Source organism: Trichosurus vulpecula, chromosome 5 (assembly GCF_011100635.1).
Source record: "Trichosurus vulpecula isolate mTriVul1 chromosome 5, mTriVul1.pri, whole genome shotgun sequence".
NCBI classification, from domain to species: domain Eukaryota; kingdom Metazoa; phylum Chordata; class Mammalia; order Diprotodontia; family Phalangeridae; genus Trichosurus; species Trichosurus vulpecula.
Window position 1 is genome coordinate 281603 of NC_050577.1, and position 27953 is coordinate 309555.

The 27953-nt window shown below is 50.6% G+C and overlaps 1 protein-coding gene across 3 annotated transcripts; it reads left to right on the forward strand.

Moving 5' to 3' along the window:
- Positions 1-27862, forward strand: CASD1 (CAS1 domain containing 1). 3 transcript variants are annotated; one of them, XM_036760277.1, is made up of 18 exons: positions 1-250; positions 5193-5289; positions 6300-6420; positions 10841-10885; positions 11389-11451; positions 11800-11844; positions 12177-12300; positions 12959-13173; positions 13934-14356; positions 14819-14908; positions 17974-18093; positions 19055-19211; positions 22104-22183; positions 24052-24153; positions 24955-25095; positions 25346-25423; positions 25507-25599; positions 26813-27862. In XM_036760277.1, exons 1-18 carry the CDS (start codon positions 118-120, stop codon positions 27077-27079), a joined length of 2394 nt encoding a protein of 797 aa, XP_036616172.1. In that variant the 5' UTR covers positions 1-117; the 3' UTR covers positions 27080-27862. The 3 variants fall into 3 exon arrangements, with proteins under 3 accessions (XP_036616172.1, XP_036616171.1, XP_036616173.1); XM_036760276.1 differs by having other exon boundaries at positions 21-250; positions 13970-14356; XM_036760278.1 differs by lacking the exon at positions 13934-14356 and having other exon boundaries at positions 21-250.
- The last annotated feature ends 91 nt before the right edge of the window (positions 27863-27953 follow it).

A 27953-nucleotide genomic window follows, 5' to 3' on the forward strand; every position in this document is an offset into this window, starting at 1 on the left:
AGCGACAGCCAAGCCGCTGAAGGCCGGGCCGAGGCCCCGCTCCTGCCCCCGGGCCCGGCTCGCGCTCCCGCCCGCGCTCCCGCCGCCGCCGCGCGCTGTTGTCATGGAGGATCCAAGATGGCGGCGCTGGCGTACACGCGCGGTCGGCGCGAGATCAACCAGTACTTCAGCGTGAGCAGCGCCAAAGGGCTTGCGCTGGCCGCCGTGCTGCTGCTGGCCGCTGGCCACGCGGCGCTGCGCCACTACCCGGGTGAGCAGGGCCGCTGGGCTAGCGGGCGGGCCCGGAGAGGGCGGACGGGCCGGGACTCCTAGCGCGCGTGCGCGGCCGAGCGAGCTCGCCCTCCCGCCCCGGCGCGCGTGCGCGGCCGCGGGAGAAACACTCCACCCCCACCCTCCGAGCCTTGCCGTGGACCTGGTGCGCGTGCGTAGAAGTGCGAGGTCGCCCTGCCGCGCCAGCGCGCATGCGTGGCAGCGCGCCCTTCCCAACTTCCTCGAGTGCGCGCATGTAGCGCGGATTCCCGCAAGCGTCTCTCCTCTCCCAGTCTTATTCCACCTGTTGTATACACCCGTTCTGCGCTGGCTCTTGATCTCTTGGTTGCCAGTCCTCCTTTTACCCCATTGACCGCCGGCTCTTCTCCCTGGGTTTTCTGGAAGTTCCAAAGTGACCGGCAGCTTCTTCTGGGTCCTCATGCCTCTGGGCTGCGCCCTTGGTCACTCCTCCCATCCCGGTTCTCCCCTGGATGCTCCTCCACCCCCTCCGACCGCAGGGGTCCCTCGGGTTCTGTCCTGGGCCCTCTTCTCCCTCATCAGCTTCTGTGCATCCCGTTATCATGTGGCCATTCCCCTCCACCTTTCCTGCTGCCCTCCAGGCTCGCACCTCAACCTGCCTCCTGCCCGCCACCCTCCCAATGCCTTCTCCCCCCTGCCCCGACCCCGTGGCGCGGCTGCCCTAGCTTGGGTCCTCGGCACCTTTGGACCGATTGGGCTGCCTCATCGTAGCCTCCTCTTCTCTTCAAGCAAGGGCTTAACCATGTCCTTCTCCTCCTCGGTCCCTACGGCCTTCGGGATAAGACATTTTTCTGCTCAGCATTTAGAGCCTTTCCAGACTTAATAAATATTATGTTCCTTTACGCACTCTCTGCCCCCCTAACCTGACCCTTTGGTCATCCCCCCTAGCAGTCAGTTATCGAAAGTTTTTATTAAGGACCCGCCCTGTCCTGGACACTGTGCCCAGCATGAAGATAGGAAGATTGAAGATTGAAGCAACCACACCTTCTCCTACGTGGCAGTCCCAGGAAAGCTCTCCCTTTCCTCTATTCAGGGATCCCATGTTAATTTTCTTCTGATTTGGGCATTTCTGGCAGCTTTTTTATTTGAATTGGTTAGCTTAGGTGAACCTCACAGGGTGAGTCAGTGAAATTTCGCCTTTTTAGTTTATGGTGAGCTCAAATCTTTCCTGAGATACTTTATGGCAGGGTGTGAAATTAAGCTAAGTTAGGTTCCGATTTGCACCTGCGATATGATACACTCCCAATGGAATAATGCTTTTATTAAAAGACAGAGGGAATATTACATTGGATTTACAACACAATAACTAACACAGCTAATGACAGCAAAAGTGACCAAGACGCAGAAGGCAATACATTAATATATTACCAGTTAGGGGAGCACCAGCACCTAATCCTTCAAAGCTGGGGGATCCCGGGGTACAGCTGGATCAGGGCCCCAAATGGGAAAGTCCCAGGCAAAGGGTCATCTCCAGGGGTGTTTTCGCAAAGTCACTCACCCACATGGCGACTTAAATAAGGCCTTGAACAAAGAAAGCTCACCCCGCGTGTTCCCACTGGGAGGGGAGCCAACCCTTACAATGGAGTCTCGGGGGAATATCATTCTTGGGAGCTGGCTAGGCCCCCAGGACAGCAGTTTCTCCAAATGTTTAACCTAAAGAATGTTAATTATGCTTTGCTGAAGGCTTATCACATCTCCAAGTAGGAGAGCCCGGAGGTTTGTAGGCCTATCATATCTCCAAGCCGGAGAGTCCGAAGGTTAGAATGTGCAGGGCCTAGACTGTAATATGGAGGATCTTATCCATACACACACGCATACACATACACATACATGTACATATATGTACGTGTGGATATAATGATTTATCATTCACAGGGTAACCCTAGACGGGTCACTTAACTACTGTTTGCCTCAGTCTCTTCAAGTGCAAAATGGTGTGGTAATGGCCCTTTGCTCCCAGAGTAATTAGGAGAATCAAATGAGATGATCTTTGTAAAATTCTCAGCAAGCCTAAAAGCACTACCGAAATGTGCACCAGCAGCAGCATTCCTAGAGGTTACTTGCCCAGAATGAGACTTTGGTTGGAACGTAATTTCTTGCAGTAGGCAAGATGTGGTCATGACTGATCTGGCTTGGCTCTTCCAGGCTTCGCTTTGGAGGACAGTCCTGTTTAGCAGCTGCCTCTGACCCTCTTTGGGTGCAGTAAAACCCAGGCCAAAAATGAGGAGCCTAGGAATCAAGCTGTCAGCTTGATCAGCTTGTGTCTTCCCCACTTTATGGCGGGGTGTTTTCTCATTCGTTAGTGAACCAGAAGTCCAGCAAGGGTGAAGAGGGGCTGCTACCCCTCAGTATGTAAGGAATTCATTTCTGCTGAGCAGACCCTTCCCTACATCAAATGCAAAAAACTGCCTGGTGAATTCCAGCTGTGTGGACTGTTGGGCCAAGTACTTGGACCCCTCTGCTTTGATTTTGCTGTGGCTGTGCCCATGGCCTCAGTTCATTGGGTAATAGTCAGCCCTTCAATTCTACCCTGCCTTGACACCCTGCCCTATCCTTCTGGTGGGCAGGCTTCAGGAAGTTGTGTGGCCCAGGGAGTTTGCCAGGGTTTGTGCATGGATGTGACAAATGGTGATTGATGGTTAAACTTACTTTTGTGTCTAGACCCCAGTTTATTGATATGATACAAGTAGTTTCCTTCCTAGCAAGACAGAAATTGTTTTGGAGCATGGACTTCTTTGACTTTCCTTCTTTAGGGTTAGGTAAACAAGTCTTTGGATAGGTTACCGTAGTATCTGTTTGGTTTTGGGTTTGTGTGTTCTAACTACCAAAACTTACTACATTAAGTTAAACTATTGAAACTATAAATGGACTTGAAATTCTGAAGTGGTTTCATTCACCTCATCTGTTCTATTCATTCTCTGCAAGTACATCTATTCCCTTGGACATATGGGTATAACCAACAAATCCTCTCTTGTGACCTTCCTCCAAAATGTTGGATCTTCATTTATGCTTTTAATTTAGATTTTCTTTTACTTTTAAAATTGGCTAATAGTTTTGGCTTAGGAATTTCTTGTAGAAGGATAGGAAGAAAGAAACCTTTGGATTTTTCTGCTATGGAAAAGACTGTGTTAGCCTGGCATATGTAATATATACCCAAGATAGCAACCCAAAATTGGGCTGTCATTTGTGATTCAGACAATAAAGACGCAACTTCTGGTGGAATCGGGTATCTGGTGTGTGGTGTATTGGACTGAGATTTAAGCCAAGTAGAATCGTTATTTCATAGTGTCTAGTTCTTGGGCAGCTTTGCCCCCTCCTTCCTCATCATGTGTTTGCATTGTCTATCCAACATGACAGATTGTCCACGCAACTGCAAATCATAGTCTGGACAGAGGTCTTTTGTTCTTTGTCAGCTTCGGTTTTCCAGAATGGCTAGTTAAGTAAAATTCTGGTCCAGGATGCTCCCCAATTTCCACGGCCCAAATATACATTGTCCTCCACAGACAGGAATGTCTGGAGGTTGGTGCCATCCCCACTGGGGATCCCTGCTTCACCTCTGACTAGAGATAGCATCCGAGACCTACCTCCACCAGGAAGCAGGTCGTTGGTGTTTGGTTTGGCAATGGCAACCCACAAAATAAAGACAACTATAAGATGACCCTCCACGATAGAGCAGTAAGGGCTATTCTGTTTGTAGGGCGCTGTAAACACGCGCCCCTCCACTTCAGGATTCTCGAAAGGAGACCCTTGGCCAGAGAGTGGGCTGATGGCTGAAGAGACTGAATCATAGCAATGGTGACTCTCCTTTGAGACAGACGAGGTGGCACAAGGACCTGGAAGGGTTCACATCCTGCCTCTGACCTGTCCTGGCTTGGGGACCCTCTTGGTGGCTGTTCCAGGTAGCTCCTGAGTGTAGAAGGTGTCGAGCAGTTACGGATCTCCATGGGTGGAAGCCTGATTTTCGTGTGTCTGTGTGTGCGCGTGCGTGCATGCGTACACATATGCGTAAAGATGCCCAACGGCCACCCCCCTAGTCCAAGCCTGCGTGACTCCACAGTAACACCCAGAGTCTCCCTTCTTCATCCCTTCAGACCGTGGTGCCTCTCAGCCCCAAACATAAGTGGCTTCGCACAGACGCCTAAGCTCTGAAGCAGGAGGTCCTAGCCAGGGTCCATGAACTTGGCAAGCTTTTTCAGATATTCTGAGAATAGTATTTCAATCTCATTGTTCCCCTTTGTAATCCCTTGTTTTTTTTTATTAATTTAAATAACAAAAATAATGCTAAGAGCTAGTGTTTCTATAGTGTCGACGCTATGCTGTTTCATTTCATTTAATCCTCACAACAACCCTAGGAGGTGGGTGCTTTTATTATCCCCTTTTTACAGTTGAGGAAACAGAAGTGACTTGCCCAAGGTCACCTAGCTAGTAAGTATTTGAGGCAGGATTTGAACTTGTGTCTTCCTGACTCCAGGCCTGGCACTCTAAGCACTGTGGTGCCCCTGGCTTTAAAGCTATGATTCTAAGAAGGGGTTCCTAGCCATGACACAGAGGTCTCAAGGCCTCCACAGCTTGGCTCCCATCCCTCGTTTCCAGCCTTAGTTCTTCAGTCCCCTTCATGTACCCCCAGACTCAGCTGGCCATGTCCCCGTCAGCGTGTCTGGGGTTCGAGCTGCCTCATCCCCATCTCCTGCTTGAGTAGTTCAAGAGTTTGTTGTTACCAGTTGTATTCATGGTTTGTCTCTTCCGCTCTGGGTGTATGTTGTGACCCTCGACAAAGTGTCAGCTCTTGGAAGGTTAGAAAAGCTTCCTTTTCTCTGTGTCTTCAGCATCCAGAATTTAATTTTTTAAATGGAGCTGAGGGCAAGCTCAGTCACTAACCTCTATTTTCCTTCTGATGGTTCAAGGCCATGATTCCTGTGAACACCTTCTCTCAAGTGGCAGATTCCTTGGAGAGAAAGTTTGGCAGCCTCACAGCTGTATGATGCACAAATATAAAGTCAGGTAAAGCTCTTGTTTTCAAATGTTTTGTTTGTTTTCCTTCCCCAAGACCTGGTGGAGAGGGAACAGGAAGCCTTTCACCTTTGGTTCAAATCTTGTCTTATCGCCCGTGGGTATTCAAGGCTGACATTTCAAATGTTTAGAGGCCTTGACACAGGACTCGGTGGTTAGAGATGGCCCTAGCACGCAGCCCTTAAGGTGATGTTCTGAGATCAGCTGTGTGTTTCTAGAACAAAAGGTATGAAGGAATTATGTGCTACATCCCTCATTGATAGGTTGGCCCAAGGTCAGCATTCCGTTATATCTTTGGCAAGGTTCTCTAAAATAGAGCTTTATGAATTTCACCTTTTTTAAAGAAAGGGTTATTATTTTGAAATACAGCTACTTCTGCTGGGGCGTTCTGAGCCTGGACTTTGCTGATGGGGTATCTGCTCTAAGGCTGGCCCCAAGAAGGGGAGGCCCTGGAAGAGGGGGCCAAATGGAACAGCTCAAAGCTTCCAAGTCAGCCAGTAATGGGATGGATAGAGAGGAAGGAAGAGTACATGCTGATTTTTAAAAATGTGGCATTTTAAAATTTCTGGGTAATTTAATCATTTTGTTAATAATGCCAGCATGTTTATTAATACAAGGATGACCATTCGGCCCCTCGTGGCAGTGGCCTCCCACATTACATGCTCTCAGAAAAGCAGGTGTTCCTGAGGGCTAACAATGAGAGACTTGGAATAGGTGACGTGGATCACCCAGATCTTCGTTAAAGAGACTGAACAATTTCCATCTCACTAATCTGACAAAAAGGAGGATCTACGTTTTCCCAGAGCTGTCTGGGGAACACAATGAGCAGGAATCCCCGCTTTTGGCCTTACCTTAGAATTTCTTTTACTCCTTGATTCCCTACCCTGATTTCTAGATGAGGAAGAAGAAAAGGGGAAGAACCTTGGTCCTAATTCAGCAATTAATTATTGATACAGGAGAGAAATAATCATTAAAATGATCATTGAATCTTTTTGTTACAGTGAAGCAAAGAACTGCCTCATAGATAAACATATCGCCTTCATCGGAGACTCCAGAATTCGGCAATTATTTTATTCTTTTGTGAAAATAATTAATCCCCAATTCAAAGAAGAAGGAAATAAGGTAAGAGTGTCATATTCCATATTTTGAGAATATGTGTCTTTAGGAGGATGACCATCTGAGGAATTAGGGACTGTGTGTGTGCATCTTCTTGCCTCCAGAGTAGAGGCATCTTACTCTTAGGAAAGTTGAATAAATTCCCAGAGGTATAATGAAATACTTTTTTTTTCATGCCAAGCCCAAAGAATCAAGTCATTCAGTCAATCAGTTTACATTTATTAAGTGCTTGCCATGTGCTAGGCAGCTGGGAGACAGTAGATAGAACTTGAGCCTGGACTCAGGAAGACCTGAGTTCAAATGCGGCCTCAGGTACTCAGTAGCTGTATGACCTGGCACAAGTCACTTAACCTTTGTTTGCCTTAATGCACTGGAGAAGACAATGGCAAACCACTCTAATATCTTTGCCAACAAACCCCCACCCAGACAGTGTGCTGTGGTCTTGGGGTCACAGCATCAAGTGCTGGGGATACAGAGAGGCAAAAGACAGTCCCTGGCATGGAGGAGCTTCCGGTCTGATGGAACCAGCATGCATAACTCTATACAAAGCATGTTCCACACAGGATAAGGAGGAAATGAGAGAAGGAAGGCGCTGGAATTTAGGGGAGCTCAGAAGGCGGGATTTCAGCTGGAACTGAAAGGCAGCCAAGACACTGATCATGGGCATGGAGGAAGGAGAGGGTTCCAGTGATGGTTGACTGCCAGGAAGCCGGGGTCACTGGGTCAAACAGCACGTGTTGGGGCTCGGATTGTCAGAAGTCTGGAAAGGTACCAGGGGAGCAGCTATACTTGATCCCAGAGGTGATAGGGAACCCCTGAGGCTGACATGCTCAGGCCTTTATTTTAAGATATATTTGGGTGGAGGATGGACTGGAGTAGAGAGAGACAGGAGGTAGGCAGACCCACCTTCAGGTGATTGCAGTCATCCAGGTGTGAGGTGATGAGGGCCTGCACCAAGACTGGGGCAGCATCGAAGGAGAGAAGGGGGCATACTCGAGATAGTGGCACCATATTGGATATTGAGGGGAAGGCATGAGGGAGCGTGAGGAGTCCAGGAGGATGCCTTGGTCGTGACCCTGAGGGACTGGGAGGAGGGGCTGCCCTGGAGGAGGCAGGAAGGGTTTAGGGGGAAAGATGATAAGTTCTGCTTTGGATCTGTTCAGTTCAAGATGTCCAGTGGGCAGTTGGATACATGAGGTTGGAGGTCAGCAGGGAGATTGGGGCAGGATGGGCAGAGGTGAGAATCATCAGCACAGAGATGGTCACTGAATCCATGAGAGCTGATGAGCTCACCAGGGGAAGTAAGGAGTACAGAGGGGGAGGAGCAGAGGGCCCAGGACAGACCCTGAGTGAGACCTGTGGTTAGAGGACGTGGTCTGGAGGAGGATCCAGCAGAGAAGATGGAGAAGGATGGGTCAGAGAGGGATCAGGAGAACCAGGAGAGCAGGAAGAGGGTGGCCTGAAGACCTAGAGAGAAGAGGGAATCCAGGGAGAGTGACCAGCAGTGTCAGAGGCTGCCCAGAGGTCAAGGAGAGAGGGTTGACAAAGGGCCATTGGATGTGGCTACTGAGAGATCATGGGCAGTTTCAGTGGAATGGAGTTGTCAGAAGCCAGGTTGTAAGGGGTTGAGAAGAAAGGAAATGGAAACCCCTAGTGTAGATGCCTTTCAGGGGCAGAAGAGCTGCAGGACAATGGTTAGCAGGGATGGAAGGACCAAAGGAAAGGTTTTTGAGGTTGGAGACGTGGGCATGTTTGCTGATGGTGGAGAAGGAACTAGTAGAGACAGAGATTGAAAAGAAGGAGCGGGCGGGGGGGGGGGGGGGGACACGATGGGGGCACGTTCTGTTAGAGGAGGCAGGATGGAAGGGGATCCCATGTGCAGTTAGAGGGGTTGACCTTGGCTGAGATCTTGGGAGACAGGTGCAGGAGGTATCTGAGTCATGGGAGACATTAGACCTACGTCTGTATGGACAGAATAAATAAAAGGTGGTTTGGGAAGGGGGAGGAGATTGGGAATTAGGGTTAGCACTGTACCCTGAAGGACAAGGCAGGCTATAATCCAGGCTTGGGAGATGGGCAGTCGAGTGCCCATAGTCAGGACCCTCCTCTCCTCAGAGAGACACTCTCTTGTCTCCCATTTTCTGACCCCTCTCTCTGCCATCACCTTGGCTAAGTCATCTCCCATCCCTCTCCTTAACTGTGGGTGCTCCCAGGTCTCTGTCCTAGGCTACCTTCTCTCTGTACACTTTCTCCACTTCCCTCCCTCTGTCATTCATCCAGTCTGGACAGAGGCTTGAGGAAGAGGAGACAGGGAAGGCATGGTCAGCTCAGTAGAGAGAGGGGAGTCACTAAAACCCAGAGAAAAGGAAAAAGGGGTGGTCACTGATGTCAGAGGCTACCGAGAGGTCAGAAAGGGTGAGGCCTGAGGAAAGGCCGTTTGATTTACAAGGCAGAGGTCATTGCTGACTTTGCAGTTTCATTCGAATGATGAGATTGGAAGGGCTTGAGCCGTGGAATTAGGGTTAGTGAAAGTGAGACAGAAGAAATGAGTATAAGCAGATTTTTTTTTGTGGGAGCTAGGCTGAGAAAGGAAAGAATTACTGAACAGTGGCTTGAGGGGATGGTCAGTTCTAGTGAAGACTTTGAAGAATGAGGGAGACACTTGTACCTTGGGAGAGGGGGTGGTCGAGGGGCTAATCACTGAAGTAGATGGCCGGGCAGCGGATCGAGGGGGCGTGTAGATGGGAGAAGGGCCACCTACTCCATGATCTAGAGTCAGCTCGATGGGCTTTGGGATAAAGGAAGAAGAGGCAATTCACATCAAGTTATTTTCTCAGTAAATATGAAGTGAGGGCCTGGGCTGGGGGGACCATGTGGGAGGCTCTGAAGTGAGGGAGGGGTTTGGTGGAAGAAGGGAGGGAAGATGGCTGAGCAGTCCTTGTCGCAGTGAGGGTCCAGTCGAAGTTGGATAATAGAATGAGACCCCCTCCAGTTCCATTCATCAGCCTGTGAGGAAAGGTGGAAGAAGCCAATGCTGGTGGGAGGAGAAAGGGCTTGACTGCCACATTGGGAATGAGGAAGGCCCAGCCTCTAAGGGGATGACTAGGAGGAAGGGTGACTGATATTATTGGGCAGCTGGGTGGTGCAGGAAGACTCCTTCCTGAGTTCAAATCCAGGCTCAGACACTAGCAGTGTGAAGTCACTTCACCCTATTTACCTCAGTTTTCTCATCTGTAAAATGAGCTGGAGAAGGAAATGGCAAAACCACTCCAGTATCTTTGCCAAGAAAACCTCAGACAGGGTCACTAAGAGTCCGAAAAGACCGAAAAAAACTGAACAGCAAAAGAACTGTTCCCCCGACCAGGGCTTAGAGCCCCCAAGCCCCTGGTTGCTCTCAAAGACCACCAGAATGACTCCCGATCAATAATTTATCTACCTCCCTGTAGCAGTGAGTGTGTGGGCATTGAGCCTCCTTGGGGTCGAGTACAAGCAGCTCGGCTTCCCTAGTCAGTAAGATCCTGGACCATGTGAGGAGCAGAGGGAGGGCGAAAACTGATAGAAGATTCAAGGTTCAAGAGGAAGGTTTTCAGGGAGAAAAATACTAATCTAGGTGTTAATGAAGTTCCCCAAGGTAAAGACCGACAGTGTTCTACCCCAAGAGACGCCCCCTCCTTCACCTTGGGCTGCATAACTGCCTTTGCTAGAGTTGTCTTTATGAAACCTTTCGTATTTTGTACCACCTCTTTCCCAGGACACCTACCCCCCACCACACACACAGGCTTCCCCGAGCAGTGTTCCATCCCCCCAGTCCCCCACTTCTCCACTGAGAAATGGGAATGTGTTATACCCTCTGTTTTCTGAAACCTGGGAAACGAGGTTGGAATCTAGCTGCACTTGAGTGCGGCTCCTAGTTATTGAGTGCTTGGTTCTCCTTGCTGGGCATTGGGCCGTGCAGGTCTCCTCTTGTTTCTCTACATTCACCGTGTCTCACTTCTTAGAGGACAGAGGTAGCCTCTCTATGGTGCCCTGTGTGTAACACGAAGGAGCTTCCTAAGTGGTTTTGAGTTGGATTGGATGTTGTCCTCAGTGTTCTCAAGTCTGAATTCTAGATCCATTCTGGATCCCTCCCGACATCTTTACCTTCTCAGACAGATTTTCAGATGCATACCCTAGATGCTCCCTGGGGGATGGTGTCACAGGCTGGAGTGAAGCAAAGGCTCGAACTTATGGGCCCACCTTCTGGAGTTGCCAGCTATAAATGAGGGGGGGTTGAAAGGTTATTTGGGGTTATCCAAGCTCTTCCAAGTAAAATAGATCCCCCTGCCCCCAAAAAAAGTAGATGAATGAGAAACTAGCCTTTTATTTAAAGCTTTTTATAGTAAAAAGTTAATATTTTCTGTTTTCTCCCTCTCCCTTTCTTCGGCAGCATGAAAACATTCCTTTTGAAGACAAAATTTCATCAGTTAAAGTGGTAAGTTTATCACTAAAATGCCATAATTTATAATTGCCAGTGTCAGTAATTGAGCAGGATAAGGACTGAATAAACAGAGTTAATTTTGTAGCTTCAGTTCTTTTGTGGATAGAGTGGGGTCATACCTTTAGAGATCATCCAGTCTTTATCAAAGGGGACACTGAGACAGCCAGATGAAGGACCCCGTCTGTCAGATTGTACCTGACCACACCTGTACGTGGTAGGTCCCTGAAAGGATCCGTTTCAGCTCCTAACTCCCTGACAATGTCACTAACCCTGACCTCCAACCTCCTTGCTCCTTACTTTGAGGCTACGGCATACTGGTACTCACAGAGCCCCTTGTTAGGTCAAACCTCTATGCAGGTGCGGGCCTGTGGCTGTTAGCAAGGACGCATGTTGACTGGGCTGAATGCCTTCCCTGCCAGTCAGAGCCCCTGGGTGAGGCCTCGATGGGCTAGGTAGGCAGGACTGAGATTTCTCATACGTGTTTGTGTTTCTCTTAGGATTTCCTGTGGCACCCTGAAGTTAATGCTTCCATGAAACAGCGTGTCAAGTTGTGGACTGAGGTCAGTATTTCAGGGTTCACTTAGACTTAGTACTCCTGCCTCCTTGCGGCAGAGACAGCCACGGACACGACCCCCAAGGCCACTTGGACATTCCCTCCTCTCCATTTGTCTGTCCCAGCAGCAGCAGCCTGGGCAGGGTACTGCCTGCCTGTCAGAGGCCAGCATGTAAGGCCTGATTCTCAGGATGAAATGATTCTTGGTAGCCCCTTCTGGGGTCCTCAGAAAAGTTCCCGTGGCCCTCTTTTCATCATCTTGGTCCCCTCAGTGGGAAGGTGACAAATGAGTTGGCTCCCACCACATAGAAGGTGTTCTGTGAGTGGCTGTTACATCTGGATTTTCCCTCTTTAGGAACCTGTTGGAAAGCCCCATGTCATCGTAGCAGGAGCTGCCACGGTGAGCACTTGTCATTATTCTCTGTCGGTTTCTGCCCCAGCCAAGATCAAGGGTCTGTCAGACTGTGCGTCAAATCCAGGTGGCTTGTAATTCAGTCACCTGAGTGACACGTGGGAAGCCCTCATTTGTCCTCTACCATGCTGCCTTCCTCCCTTTGTCCATCCTGTCTGTGAGGGGTGGAGATCTGGCCTCTGGGCCCCTTTCTAGCAGACAGAAGTGGAGTGAAAGTTAATTACCCTAAATGAGTCAGTAAGGGATTGGTCAGGTGCTAGCACTTCCTCTTTCCTTGCCACCCGCTAGTTAACGTTGCTTTTTTTGGCTCCATCTTTTAGTGGTCCATAAAGACCCACAACGGCAGTGAGGAGGCCCTCGCCCAGTATAAGACCAACATCACTTCTCTCGCACCACTTTTAGAGAAATTAGCAAAGACTAGCGATGTTTACTGGGTCTTACAAGGTAAGGAACTAATTTACCAAGATAAATGTCACTGATGTATTTTGAATGAGGAATAATCCTGCTGACAGGAAAACTGTTGCTTTATGAAAATGAATACTGGGATAAGCATGTCCCCAAGTAATTCTCCAGAGCCAGAGATGTCAGCGTATAGTCAGGGCAGCCTAGTAAATCCCAGGATGAGGATGAAAGAGAGACCCTCAGTTCCCTTGGTTGGGGATCCTCTAGGTGTCCTTCTGTTTGTTATCGAGTGCTTAAGCTGCGTGGCCAGAGACTCTTGGGGCATCGTCTTATCTGAAATTCCCATCAGGGTCATGGATTTGGAGAGTGGCCTCACACCAAAGGAATAACCAGTAGAATCCTTCTGAGTCCCAAGCCCCTTCCACTTTGAGACAACATCCCCTCACACCCACCCACCTAGAGGTTGATCTTCTGGGGCCAAGCAGAGCAAGGCTCCAGTCCCCATCCAGACACTCAGAGACAGTTCTGTCCTCCCTCTTCCCCCCAGAGTCTTTTCTCCAGGGAAGACAGAAAGTTGCAAGAAGAAGAGTGAGCCAGGTTCACAGAATGTAGCAGGGACCCGGGAGGTAGAAAGTTTGGGCACCAAACATACATACTAACTCTCCTAGGAACCCTCAAAAATGCCTTGTTTTGTGAGCAGATCCTGTCTATGAAGATCTGCTGAGTGAAAACAGGCGGATGATCACCAATGAGAAAATCAACGCATACAACGAAGCTGCCATCAGTGTCCTCAATGGCAGCGCCAAGAACGCCAAATCCAGGATCAAAGTGTTCCGTGTTTCCCAGCTCATTGCACAAGAAACCATCATGGAATCCGTGGACGGCCTCCATCTCCCGGAGTCAAGCCGAGAAACAGTAAGAGCACAGTGACCCCCAGTGGCCAGTACCAGAATAGGAGGTTGATCTTGGCCCAAGAGCCCACCCAGAGGTGTTGCCCTCCAGGGCCATTGGCTGGAGCTGCAGCGACTGACCGCGCACCAGTCCTCCTGGAGTGGTCTTTGCAGGGCCTGTCAGCCCTTGGCTGGCCATGTGTGCCGGGGCTTTGTCTGCCGCCCTCTGGGGAGGGAGCCTTTCTGTTGATGACTGAAGTGTTAGGTCCCTGAGAAAAGAGGAAGGGTCCCTGATGAGCCCCACTCAACCCCATGGGGTGGGGGTGGGGGGTCCTAACCCACTGACTCGACATTCCTGGGACCCATGTCCTGTGTCTGACGCATCCGAGGCCACGAGGGCTGGGAGGGAGCAGGGAGTTCTCTGGGCTTCACCTGGGGCTGATTGGGAAGAGGCTGGAGGTCAGCGTTTGACCTCGTGTAGTTAGGCAGCAAGTCCTTGACGTGGGTTAGCTCATTGGTTCCTTGCCACAACCCCAGGAGGCCCTAATTTTACAGATGAGGAAACTGAGGCTAGAACTGTTCAGGAGCTGAGCCCAGATCCTGACTTTGCATTTGTGATCCTGGGCAGCCTTGGGCACAATTGCCCCAGGGACCTCAGTTTTCTTCTCTGTTCGGTGGGGCTGACAGTATGCCAGCAGGGATAGTGATAGGGCCCACCTTCGGTCCCTGGTGTCTGGGGACCTCGGCAACCCGTGCCCCCACCCCCACCCCGTCTCCTCCGGCAGAGCGCCATGATTCTCATGAATGTGTGCTGCAACAAGGTGGTGAGGCCCATCGACGGCTCCTGCTGCCAGCCCCTTGCGGCTCCCACGCTCACCCAGAAGCTGGCGGCGGGCTTCTTTGGTCTGTCCATGGCTGGCTGCCTGGTCCTGCAGCTCGTGCATCGCCACGGTCACCGGAGGAGCCGGCTGTGTGCCGACGTGGAGGCAGGGGAGGAGAAGAAGGCGGCCCCCACACCCCCCACCTGCCCCTCCGAAGTGATCTTGCAGTCGTGCTGCAAGCTGGGGCTGATCATGGCCTACTTTTACCTGTGCGACCGTGCAAATCTGTTTATGAAGGAAAACAAGTTTTATACCCACTCCTCCTTCTTCACGCCCATCATCTACATCCTGGTTTTAGGAGTGTTTTATAACGAAAATACCAAAGAGGTAGGTGGGGCGGGGAAGGCCCTGCAAGCAGTAGGTCAAAGGGGACTAGAACGGGGCCCTGGCCCCAGGGTTTGAGGGAAGCCTTGTCTAAACAAATGCAGTAGGTGCTGCACATTCACATGATGGGGTTCCTTGGATCCAGCTCCTGCTATGCTGGTCCCTGCCAGGCCTGCCCTCAGGAGGGCCTGGATTTGTGTTCCAGAGCCTACCTCGGCCGGCCCCCGCCCTCCTGGAGCTTACCTGCTTAATGGGGGGCTGAACCAGTGAATGAAGCCAAGGCCTGTACCCCAAAGGGTCTTTTTCCAGCCCCATCCTTCTGGGGATCCCTGAGCTTGGTCTTTTAGGTTACAGATCAGGAGACAATTTGGCTTTGTGTCAGGCCGCTGCAGGGCTGGGGCTCGGGAAGGGGTATATACTGCCTAACACGTCCCCACGTGTTGACTGAGCATGTCCTTCCCACAGACCAAGGTGTTGAACCGGGAGCAGACGGAGGAGTGGAAGGGCTGGATGCAGCTGGTCATCCTCATCTATCACATCTCAGGGGCCAGCACTGTAAGGGTTCCGGCCTACTCGGGGACTGTGGGGAATGGGGCCCAAGGGCTGTGTCTTGGGATAGAGAAGAGAGGGTCATTTTATGTTCATCTTACCACTGAAACAACAGTGAAATCCCCAATCCTAAATACTGCCTTCCCCAGGGAGAGGCTGAGGCTGTTTTTTATTCCATCTTTATGTAGCCAGCGCTTAAGCTGGGCACCAGGCGCATGCAGTAGGCGCTTAATAAGTGCTTGTTGGATCATGCTGAGCAGGCCAAGAAGCTACTTGAGGTGATCTTAATTTTAAATAAATAGAAACCAAACCAGGTGGTAGGATTTCTGTCCTCGGGATTCTAAAACAAATTGGATATTTACGTGTACACACACACATGTGATGTGATATAGACTAAATATTTAGGGTAATTATAGATGTTTGGAGAGAGATTGGGGCAGGGGGAGGGGCTAGCTTGGTGTGGCCTTGCCCTGCCATCCAGGGCAGAGACAAGATGTGCTATTAGCCCTGAGGTCATCGCAGCAGCAAACAAAGAAGATGGGCGTTTTCTGGTTCAGTTTCTTGTCGTCCCCCTTGTAACAGTGACATTTGGTGGGGGGCTCTCAGGTCTACAAAGCACCTGTCCCACTACAACCCTGTGAGGCAGTAGACCCGTTTGGCTGATTGGAGAAACTGACCTGCTCCAGGTTGTGTGGTCGTCTGTTGTGGCTGTCCACTGCACATCTCACCCAGGCACATGGGGGAGTGGGCAGAGCAAGAGTTCCCATAGGCGGTCTCTTCATGAAGCTCAGCCTCATTAAGATGAGGTTTCCTGCTTGTTTTAGAATTTGCTGCACTGAATATTGCTTGACGTTTTGGGTCATCAGGGAAGAGTTGGAAAATCTTTAGTTACATGAAGACTTTTGGCTTGAAGTTACTAAATTTGCAAGTGCTGCCTAAATGCCAAAGCATGATTCTCCAACAAATCTGTGATCTCATCAGTTTGGGAGGCCCCTCCAACAATTCCAATCACAGCCCATCAGCCTATGTGACTCTCACCCTGGGAATCCTCCCAACGAGCTGGAGGCCTCCCTGCTTTGTCCTGTCATTCTTACCCTCTGGCCATTGAGCTACCAGCTTCTCTTCCCCCTGTGACCAGCCCACCTTCCCTTTCTGTCCCACACCTTTATCTGGAGCCTCGCCCTCTGGGGGATGCTCATCTCCAGCTCTTTGCAGGTACGCCACCTATGAAGATTGAAAGGAGGGGTCTTTGGCCGGCCGCCTTCCACCTCCCCAACCCACTGTGTCCAATCTATCCCAGACAGGCAGGCTCTCTGGGTGTCCATGTTCTTCCTTGGTTTGGGGATGGACAGGCTGGACTCTGGTGTGGTTGAGGATCTCTTCCTGGGCCCGCGGCCTCCTGCACAAGCCAGCATCTCCATGGATTCTGCAGCACATGGAGGGGAGCCCAAATCAAGGGGGTTCTGTCCTGCCCAGTGGTGAAGTGCGGGGTGCTCCTGTATTCTCTACATCTTTTTGGTACCAGTGGGATCCAAGGCCATTTTTTTCTGTTTTTGGCATTGTTCCTTCTGTCAGCTTCCTTGTCACTCAAAGCCTTCCTCTCTCTGGACTTGCTCCAGGCCAGCTGCTTTTCCCATCTTTTTTCTAGGGAGATGCCAGGCTTCTCTCCCAAAGATTTCTCCCCACCTTCCTCTTGTGCCCCTTTGCCTAGACATCTCCACATGTCAGTGTGTCTTTGGGTTAGATGAGGAGGGTCTTCTGTGGGGGCTTCGAGCATCTCCCAAATTTTCCTCCTCAGCTGCCAGTTTTCACAGTGACCTTTTCATCCATTTGTGAACATTCGTGCTTCAGTCCTTGATGACCAGACTTTCAGTGAATGTTTCCTGTTGCTTTTGGGCATCCTTCCCCTTTACTTTGGGGTTCCATGAAGCACCTTTGTCCCTTCTTTTGTCCCAGGCCTTCGCATTATTCTGGTTCTGTTTAGAATAAGCATTTCAAGATGGGCGTGACCCAGCACCTCCAGGATTGTGCCCACCCCCGAGGGGCCACAGGACAAGGGTCTTTCCCCTAGAGGGGCACAAAGTCTAAACACTTTGGGATACCACTGTCACTGTGGAGGAAGAAGGGCCCCCTTTTGTGTTTCTTTGCATCCTGGGTGGCTAAAAACAAATCCATCCTAGGCTGGCTGCCTGCTTGACTAGGCCCTGCCCACTTAGCAGGGTTGGACCTAGACAACAGGCTTGGCCTCCAGTCTCCATACTCTGACTCAGACCCAGAACTTTTGTCCCGTCCTTGGAGAGAGTCGTTCCTTGTGCATGCTTCTCACTCCTGTCAGAAGCTCCCAGGCTGCGGCCAGCTTAGTCATGGGCTCCCTTCCCATGATTTTGAAGACGGTTGCTCGGATCTCAGAAGGAATTTCCACTTGGAAACAAAGATGTTGGTTGTGTTCGGCTTCCTGGGCTCTCCTCCGGAAGCCCCCAGAATCCATAGTTACCTATGCTTAGTTTGGTGGAGCCTGAAACACATGAATAGCAAGTTTTCTTTGAGAAAATAGATTCAGAGTTCCTTTTGAGGTGCCAGAAATCCACATCCCCTGGGGCAGTCTTGGCAGGAGAATCCTGGGACTCTGAAGACACCCCAGCTTCCACGGCTTGGGATGGGAGCCTCTGGCAGGTCAGGAGGGGGCAGGAAGGGCATTGGACTCTCCCTCCTGTTCCCATCTGCCCTAGACCAGAAGCAGGGCAGAAAGCGGTGCTTGGGTGGAGCCAAGTCATCTTCTCATCAGTGTAGCTTTCCATTTATCAGGTCTTTAATAAATGTTGAGTAACGTCATCTGTGTGGGGTGATTGGCAGGAAAAGTAGACGGGCTTTGTAGGGATTGAGAAGAGGGAGATGGGCCCTTTCACAGAACCCTTGGGGTGCTAGAGTGAGTGAGCCATGATCCTCTGTGAATGGGGGGCCATCGGTACACTTTGTGAATTGCTTGTATGCCTGCTGATGAGAACATGTCAACCTTTGAGTCTCTGTTCCACCCTAACCACCCAATTTAATTCGTTTTTTTTTATCAACAGTTTTTGCCTGTGTATATGCACATTAGGGTTCTGGTTGCTGCATATCTATTTCAAACAGGTTATGGACACTTCTCATACTTTTGGATCAAAGGAGACTTTGGAATCCACCGAGTATGTCAGGTAGGAAACAGATACACGAGTAAATGAATGAGTTAAAAAAAAATGGACGGATGGGTGCCATGTCCCTCTGCCTCTGCTCCTGACTAGTTGTGGGACTTAGGGTCCAGAAGGTTTGGGCCTCTCCGGGCTCCAGCATCCAGAAACACACTTAACAAGATCGTCAGCTAGGTCCCTGCCGGCCTCCTCAACGGCCAGTCAGAAGGGATCACTAACTGAGTCCCTGTTCACCCACCAGCTGGTGAAGAGTGTGTAGAGAGGGTGCAAAGATTGTGCCATCTGAGGCCCCTTTGGCTCCACCTTGCAATGGAGAGACTGAGCTGTGTTGGCAAATTGGGAGTCGGGGCCTCGACGCTTCATTTGTAAAGGGATGAAGACCAAGGACTCTGGGGATAGCATTTGTACTGTACATTTTACTTGTGAAACAGAAATTCTTAGACCTTAGTTCAAATCTGGCCTTAGACACTCACTAGCTGTGTGACCCTGGGTGAGTAACTTAACCCTGTTTGCCTTACTTTCCTCAGCAGTCAAATGAGCTGGAGAAGGAAATGGCAGATCGCTCCAATGTCTTTGCCAAGAAAACCCCAAATGGGGCCATGAAGAGTTGGACACAACTGAAATGACCAAATAAAAAAAATTTTCCCAATTGACAAACATTTATTTTTTCCTCCATTCTCTCCCCTCTTGTCCATTGCGGGGGACGGGACGGGGACAGGAGAAGGCCATATATACAGAGTATACAGAGTATATACAAATATAAGTAACAGATATGTATAATATACAAATGCAAAGTGGTATATGTCTGTACAAATGCATGTAGTAAAGCCTGTTATTTTAGTACCAAGTAACCTTTTTGAATTTAAATCCTGCCAGAAAAAAATCATCTTCTTTGGCTTGTGGTATCTAGGCCTGAACTGAAGCTGACCCTTCTCTGTCTGCTCCGCTCCTATCCCTTTGCACACAGGTATTGTTTCGTCTCAATTTCCTGGTCGTGGTGTTATGCATCGTGATGGATCGGCCTTACCAATTCTACTATTTTGTTCCCTTGGTCACTGTGTGGTTCTTGGTCATCTACGTCACCTTAGCTTTGTGGCCGCAGATCACCCAGAAGAAAGCAAATGGTGAGTCAACGTTTCTTGGCTTTGGCTGCTATTGCAGGGAGGGAGAGGAAGGAAGGGGGGGAAGCAGGGGGAGGGGAGAAGGAAGGGGGGAAGGAGGGGAAGGGAAGAGGAAAGGAAAAGAAAGAAGGAGAGGGGAGCAGAGGGAGGGAGGGAGGAGGGGAAGGGAAGAAGGAGGGAAAGGAAAGAAGTGGGGAAGCAGAGGGAGGGAGGAAGGAGGGGAAGGGAAGAAGGAGGGAAGGGAAAGAAGTGGGGAAGCAGAGGGAGGGGGAGTAGGAAGGAAAGGGGTTCTGTTTCCTGTTTGTTTGAGACTTTTGGAAGGCAGCTGGGTGTGGTAGAGTAGGCTGCACCTGGCAGGGGTATTAAACTAGATTCTGATTGGGAAATCCAAGAAAAGTGTTGTCTTCTTTCCAGCCCAAGTTGGTTTAGGGAGACAGGGAAAAGCAGCTAGAGGGCACCACAGTGCCCAGAGCCCTGGGCCTGAAGTCAGGAAGACCTGAGTTCAAATCCTGCCTCAGACACTTCTTACGAGCTGGGTGACCCTGGGCAGGCCACCTCACCTCTGTGTGTCTCCTTTTCCCTGTACAACATGGATCATCAGAGCGCCTCCCTGCCAGTAGGATCCAGTGGGATCCTGAGTGTAAAGTGGTTAGCCCAGTGCCTGGTACCTAGTTGGCACTATGTAAATGTTAGCTGTTAGTTAGCAGTTAGTTAGTATTAGGTTTGCAGACCCTGGCAACAGGTCTGGCCAAAAACTGCCAAGCAGCAGAACATTCCAGTGCAGGGAGGGGCTGTTTAGTGGGGCACAGAGAGGCTCCAAGTCCAGCAGAGAGGGGCCCAGTCTTGTGCCCAAATTCACCTAGAATTCCTGGAAGAAAAGGAGAGTTTTCTAAGTCTTAAAAAATTTTTTTTTATAAATTAAATAAGAGCACTAGAGGAAAAAACAGGAAAGCAATGAGAGCTCTGAAAGAAAAAGTTGGAAAAGGCATGAACAGCTTGGCACCAGAGGCACAAAATCTGCCCAAGCACCAGAAAAGCTCCCTGAAAATTAGAATGGACCAAATGGAAGCCAGTGACTCCATGAGGCAAGAAATGGTAAAACAAAGTCAAAAGACTGGAAAAAAAAATGAAGAAAATGTAAGATGGCTCATAGCAAAAACAAGAGAGTTGGAAAACAGATCAGAGAAAAAAAATTTAAAAGTCATCAGGCATTCCCTCATACACACCCCAAAAAAGAGCCTAGAAATCCTATTTGAAGAAATCGTAAAAGAAAGCTGCCAAGATCTCTTAGAAACAGAAGGCAAAGTGGAAATGGTGAGAATCTACTGGTCACCTCCTGAAAAAAACCCCAAAATGAAAACTCCCAGAAACATGGCATTCACAAAATCCGGAGCTTCTGGGTCAAAGAACAAATCCTGCAGGAAGTGAGAAAGAATTTAAGTCCCAGGAAGCCACAGCCAGGATCACACAAGATTTAACAGTCACCACCTTCAAGAAAGAGAGAGCTTGGAATACAGTATTTGGAAGGCAAAATACATGCTGTCACAGATAAGAATCACTTACCCAGTGAGATTTGAGTATAATCCCACAGCAGGAAAAAAGGATTTTTAATGAAGTGGAGGGCTTCCAAGCATTCCGGATCTGAACCTCAGAGCTGGGTAGAAACTTTGAGATGCAGACATAGGGCTCAAGAGAAACATTCAAAGGTAAACAGGTAAAAATCCCAAGGATACATGTCTCCTTCTGACCTTGTCATCACCAGGGAGCTCTCAGGAGAAGAATGGATGGGAAAATGGGTCATACAGAATCAGGGGGGTAAAGGGGTAGGGGCAATGCTTGAATCTTGGTCAAAGCAGGGAAGAAGGCACTTCCTTCACCATAGGCCTAGCACAGTCAGTGGCCTGGCTGACACACTGTGCAGAGATGCATTTCACTTGGCAGGGAAACTGGAGGAAAAGTACAAAGAATGAGAGGGAGGGTAGTTTGGGGGAGAAGTTTGTCCCAAGCAAAACAAACTAGGGGAGGAAATAAAAAAATATTGATAGCATCCCTTTTTGTGGTGACCAAGAATTAGATGCTGCCAGGGGGTGGGGAATACTCGCCAGTCCGGGAAGGGCCAAACATGTCACAGCAGAAGAACATGATGGAAATGCTGCCGTGCTTTGAGCTGGGGATGGTTTCAGAGAAACCGGGTAAGACTTGCATGGGCAGAACCAGGAGAATGGTTCATACAGTGGCAATAGTGTCGTAAACAGCTTGGAAACTAACCCCCAGAATGGCTGCCCACAATTACCAGGGCCCCCCCCCATGAGATGGCACGTGGCCTTGGGGGGCAGACGGGGCATTTGTTTTTGGATGTGGCTGAAGCAGGACTATGGGGGTTTGTTTTTCTTTCCCAATGTGGGGCAGCAGGGAGGAAGATAGGAAGGAGAGAAGGTGGATTTGGGTTGTTCTTCCTCCATATGCTGTCAGACCCAGTTGTGGTGTTGTGTACCCTTATTCTTTTTCTCATGTTATAATTCTTTGTTATAAGGGTCACAGCTCCTGGGGAGGGGAGAAATACAGTGGAAATGTTGGTGATTCAAAACAAAAGATACGAATACTTTTAAAAAAAATAAATTAATTTAGATTTTTTTAAAATAGGTTGAAGACAAAATGTCTCAGTGAGATTGCTGCCCTCACTTTTAAAATTGAGACCTGTGGGTCAGTAAGTTGGGAAGAGCCTTGACCTCAGACATCGGCCGTGTTCAGAAGTAGGTGGCAGCGGCAGCTCAAAGTGTGACCTGTGTTCAGACCGACTGGACGATTAAATGTCTTCTGCAGGACATAGGTGCCTATGACTTCCATTTCTATAGGAGTGAGTTACCCTAATCCAGAAAATGTCTTCTCCCACAGGAAGCTGCTTCTGGCACTTGGGCTTGCTGATGAAACTCACCTTCCTGCTTATCTGCATCTGCTTCCTGGCATATTCTCAGGTGTGTATTGTCCTCACGTTTGCATCTTCACAGACTTCTTGGGCAGCCTGACCTGTATTAGCTGTTTGAGAATAGACGTGTCTTTATTTTGAAGTGGCCACACTGGGATGTCCCAAAAACTGTCTTGTCAGGTGCGAACAAGGCGCCATTTGGTTTGGTTTTGGCTCCATTGGCTCCTTGGCAGCAGGAATTTCAGGGTCATTTTTGTAAATAATGTAGATATCATGAGAACCTATCTTGCTGGTGGTTATTAAGCTACTTGGGGCATAATGCTGAAGGCTCTGAGGTCACCATTTCACCTGTGGTGTTAGCACTAAATTCGCCTTTAATTTCCTGGATTCTAGGATGAGTGGCTCTCATGGGGGAAAGAGCAGGGCCCGTAACTCTTCTGGGGCCACAGAGAGGGTTGTCCTAAGTGTAAAATAACTAGCGACTCTTCCCCTATGAGGATCCTGCAGCTTCCCAGGAGCTCAGGCCGCTTGATGACCCCAGTGGCTTGTGTCCACTGACCTTTGTAGAGGGGCAAGACTCATTTCTAGCTTCTCAGGCCTGTGACCCCCGAGTAGAATACTCTGGCTCCGAGTCGTGGCCCATGCTGACATGTGCATCTTGTCAGTGGGGTGGCCCTCAGGACCCCTGAGAAGCAGGGAAAAGCTATCCTTTGGTTCTTCAGCACCAAGAAGCGTGGATCCAGTACCTGGTGCTGGGGACATGATGGCTTGGGGGAGACAGGAAACACAAGTGTGTCTGGTGTAAATGGGGTGTGGGACATTGAGCTGGGGAAGCCCTCCTTACCCCAGGCCAGCAGCCGGCCACTCTCTGATGACTTTGGACAGCATCAGATGAGAGAGCCGGGCATCCCCCAGGCCACTGTCTCGCCCCCTCCACTTCCCTGCTCTCACTTCTCTGCAGGCCGGTTCACATCCCCTCCTCTCTCCTTGTCCTTCTGGACCTCTGCACCACTAGATGCTGTTGACCACCATCTCTCCTCTGGGTTTTGGGCCCCGGCCTCTTGTAGTGAGTCAGAGCCCTGAGGCTCTGCCTCGGCAGCTGCCACATCCCCAGGCCTCCTGTCTATCCATCCCCTCCTCTCGGTCAGGTTGCAGTGCCTCTCTCTTTGTCTCCTTGGTCCTTGCTTCCCTCCATCACTTCCCGTGGCTGCTGCCATCTCTGGGTGATGATGCATGGCTCCCGTGGCTGTGACTACAGCCATGGTCTGCCCTCTTGGACATTTCCAGGCTGAGAGATCAGTGGACATCCAATGTCCATGTCTCTCCTCTCTGTCCCTTCTCATCTCTCAGTCACCCAGACCATTGCAGGGGCCTTGCTCCTTGCTGTTCTGCAGAGCCCCCAGTCAAGCTCCTCTACTGTCTGAGTTTGTTGCCATCTCTCCCTCCGCACGGCTAAGCTGATCTTGCTGCTGCTGCTACTGCTTTTTGGGGGCCTGGGCCTCTCTTTCCAGGCCCAGACCCAGGCCCATCTACACAGAAGCTTTAAGCTGCTCTGTTTCCAGGCCGGGCCAAGCCCCCCTCAAATAGCCCAGTGGCCACCATCTTGGTGCTAGCTCTGTTGATCCACCCAGCTTAGCCTCCTTGGGATCAGAGATCTCCAGGCCTGGAGCGCCCCTGTCCTCACCTCAGACTGAGCTCGCCTCACTGGGAGGCCCCTCAAGGGCGGAGACTGGGGGTGGGGCGGGGTGCTGCTGTTGTATCTCCGTCACAAGCACATAGTAGGTCCTTTGGTGGTCTTTAGGGTCAGCCTTTTCTTTACCCTTCTTGGACTTGGAGGGATTCAGAAGGCTTCAGGAAGCGGCCATCATGGGAGGCGGCTGGCTGCTGGCTAATGGCCTCTTTGCTTTTGTGTTTCAGGGGGCATTTGAGAAGATCTTTTCTCTTTGGCCATTGTCCAAGTGTTTTGAATTGAATGGGAACGTCTATGAGTGGTGGTTCCGGTGGAAATTAGACCGCTATGTACGTCATCACTGGTACTTGGAGGCCTGGAAGTGTCTGTGGAAACTTCCTGACCTCTCTGCTCCTTTTTCAAGAGTCCCTGCGATTGGCATGGAGGGTTGGGGGAGCATGATTTCTCCTCTTCATTCTGGGGGGCAGTGAGGTCAGAGAGGCCTAGTCCAGCAAACACACCTGTGGGTGGGCAGATGACCCGACTTACAGGAGGGACCTTTAATGGGGTTGAGGAAGAGGAGGCTTGAGGGCGACCTTTGTGTCCAGTGGCTCTGGCCTGAGCCTCCCTTGTCGTGGGGGGTGGTGTGAGCTCCTGGACCCTGGAAGTCTTTGGGCCAAGGTTAGATGGATCCTCATTGGGGAGGGTTTGGAGGCCCCTGTCAGTGCACAGTCTCTGATCCTGGTTGGGATAAGTGAGGACGGCAGGTACCCTTCCTGAGGCCAGTCAGCTCAGGCCTAGAAGCCCTGCCCTGTGGCCCTTCCTGCCACTCTTGCCTCCAGCTTTCCAGGGAGTCCTGTCTAAGGGTCATGGCTGAGGACACCGGATGTGCTTGTCCTTTGCCCCCAACGTGGCCCCATGTGTCCTGCAGCAGCCCAGAGGGCAGCGCCTCTGGTCTGGCCTCTCCCAAGGGACTCAGCTCAGGGTCCTCTCCATCCTCTGCTGCCCATCTGGCTCCTTGACCAGTAGCAGGGCCTTCTGCCTAGATTTCTTCATCTGTAAAATGGGGATGAGCGATACGTGCCCGGGTAGATTCGGAAGCCGTGGGCAGCATGCTCTTGTCCTCACCCATGGTGAACCTTTCTCCGCAGGTTGTGTTCCACGGAATGTTGTTTGCATTTGTTTACCTGGCCTTGCAGAAGCGCCAGGTGCTCTCTGAGGGGAAGGGGGAGCCCCTGCTCCCCAGCAGGATGTCCAACGTGCTCCTCTTCATGTCTGTGGTCTCTTTCTTGGTGAGTTCCCTTTAATGCTAGGGTTGGGTAGCTGGAGGGGCAGGGGATAGCCAGGGGTGACCGGCGTGTGGCCCTCAGGCTTGGGACGGTTGGGCTCTTGGGGTAAAGAGCAAGCTGCACTCTCTGTAAAATGGGTCTCCTCGGGGCCTACCAAGGTGGCCAGCTCACATCAGCCTTCCCCGGTCTGGTGGGAGGGGGACCAAGTGCCCTGGTGCTTCACAAGCTGATCCGCATGGCCCTTCCCTCCTAGACCTACTCCATCTGGGCCAGCAGCTGTAAGACCAAAGCTGAGTGCAATGAGCTCCATCCCACCGTGTCCGTCGTGCAGGTAGGGCTCCTGGCGCCTTGGGGGGCTCTGGGCCCTGGAGAGGGCAGCGCATGAACGGGCTCTTCCTTTGGCTCTTCCCATAGATTCTAGCTTTCATTCTCATCAGAAACATCCCGGGATATGTCCGCTCCGTGTACAGCTCATTCTTTGCTTGGTTTGGGAAAATATCATTAGAGGTGAGTGTGCCTGTGTTTGTGTGTTGACATTTCTGTGTCCACTTTTCACCTCGCTTCCCTTCCCCACCCCCTGACCTCCCAGGCAGCCTCTTCCCTCCCCCAGGGGGCCACTGCCTCCTGCTGAGCCCTCTGGCCTTCCTCTCTGCACCAATGGCCTCAAGTCCTCCCTGTCATCTTGAAGCTCTGGATCTCTGTCTGGCTATGGAAAGGACCTCCCTGAGGGCACTCCCCCTCCAGTCCCCGCAGCCTATCCTGTGTCCACTCTGGGCTGCATCCAGTGTAGGCTTTTTGCCATCTGCCCTTCTCCACTTCTGCTGAGTTCCAGCCTTTCAAACTGCCCCACCTTCATACCTTTGCCCACTCTGGTCCCTTTATCCAGTCTGTCTCCCCCCTCCCACTTGGCCCTGCTCCAATTCCACCTAAGGGAAGCAGCCCTCAGCCTTCCCCTTCAGGCTCCCAAGGGCCACCCGCTCGTTTGCACTCTGTACTGCATATGGTAGGTAGGCTGTAAGCTCTCTGACGGCAGGCTTCTGCCCCTGTGAGCATGACGGCCCTGGGGGGAGGAGGGGAGAAGAGCCCTACAGAGGCCCTAGCCCAGGCACTGTGAGGAAGGATTTGAACCTGGGGCTTCCAGGGGCCTGCCAGGGGTTTAAAGCAGCTGCTGACAGTGCTGAAGATTTTCAGAATTTCAGAAAATTGGCTCTAAGTGTTGTGATGATGGAGATGCCTGAATAAAAGCCTTTCCATCCTGGGCGCGTGCACGTGTACGTGTGTGTGTGTGTGTGTACGTGTGTACACTCCAGTTGGATGCATCACTGATCAGACTAGGGAGTGGCATCTTGTGGAAGGCATGGTCCTTTTGGGGAGCCTCCCAAGGTCTCCAGAGAGACTCTAAGGCTTCATGGAAGGCTCAGTGCATCTGTTTAGACTGTTCCGACTGTTCTGAGGGTATGAGCAGAATCACCCATCTTAGTCTCTTGGCTTTTTTCCCAGAGAGTCCTGGGATAATAATACCCTCTTTATCTCGTTTAACCCCCTTCTGCACCAAATCCCCCCCAACAAAAGGATGGGGAGTCAGAATCTCAGTCCTCAGTTGGAGCAACTCCAGAGAAGGAGAACATTGGTCATCTTTCCCCTTGTGTGCCAAATGGATGAGTTTTCTCCCATGGCCCTTCTGTGGCCTGCGTAACCATGGCTTTTACTTCCTTCCCAGCTCTTCATCTGCCAGTACCACATCTGGCTGGCCGCAGACACCAGGGGCATCTTGGTCCTCATTCCTGGCAACCCGATGCTCAACATCACAGTCAGCACTTTCATCTTTGTGTGCGTGGCCCATGAAATCTCGCGTATCACCAATGACCTCGCCCAGATCCTCATCCCCAAAGAGAGCGCAGCTCTCTGGAAAAGGCTGGCCTGTATCGCGGGCTTCTTCTCTGCCCTTCTCCTCCTCTCGTCCATCCAAGGGGAACGCAGGCGGTAGCCTTCCTGGGGCCTACAGGCAAGATTGGGCATGCACCGGGGGGCTGTTGAGGGCCGTGGGGAAGCCTGGTCCTCTGCAGTGGAGATGATGCAGTGCCCCCGCTGCGCTTCTCAGAGACGTGTTCTTAGTGTCTGTGCAATGAGGGCATAGGTCAGTGGGCTGCATGCGTCCTGACATGGTCGCCATCATCCCACTTGGAGGTCCTGTGCTGTGCCTGTGCTAGTGCTGTGTGTTGGCTTTTAAAAAGGTAAATTTTTCCATCCAGAATTCCTACCCCACCCCCTTGACTTTTCATTACCAGTTCCACAAGGAGGAGGTCAGCTAGGTTATGGATCGATTGGACATTTTTCCTCCATTTATTCATTTTTATATATTATTTCCAACGTTTGGAAAGCCCTTCCTAACCTCCATTCAGCCCTCCCAAGTTCATCTCACCTATGTTCTTTGCTGAGCGTTGGATTGGGGCTTTGTGATGTAAGTCCTCCACCGACTTTAATTAGGGTTTGAAGGAGATGATTCAGGAGCATTTCCTTTTTTGTTTTTTGTTTTTTTTACAAGCTGACTGTAGATAGGATTTATTTATCTGTTGTACAGATTGGGTTATGATTTTTATGGTTCGAAAGATTGCACTTGTTTACTGTGGGGGGTAAATATATTTTCTGTTAATGTTATGTGAATATGTGAAGTAATTTAAAAAGTAAAGAATTGTTCTGTTGGATGCTTATTTTTGTATTGGCAAGAGATCAATTAAACTGCTTGCTTCATGTGTTTCTTTTGTGGCAGAAAGAACCTGGGTTTGATGGTCGTGTAGGGCCACACCAGTTCCTCCTGGTGGGGCCAGCCCTCCCAATGCCTGACTTCTCCCTCCCTCAGC

Coding starts and splice junctions, on each gene's coding strand:
- CASD1 (XM_036760277.1), top strand. CDS start 118: ATGGCGGCGCTGGCGTACACGCGCGGTCGGCGCGAGATCAACCAGTAC. Junction 13,174..13,933: donor CGGAGTCAAGCCGAGAAACA/GTAAGAGCACAG, acceptor CTCCTCCGGCAG/AGCGCCATGATTCTCATGAA. Junction 25,096..25,345: donor TGTCTGTGGTCTCTTTCTTG/GTGAGTTCCCTT, acceptor CTTCCCTCCTAG/ACCTACTCCATCTGGGCCAG.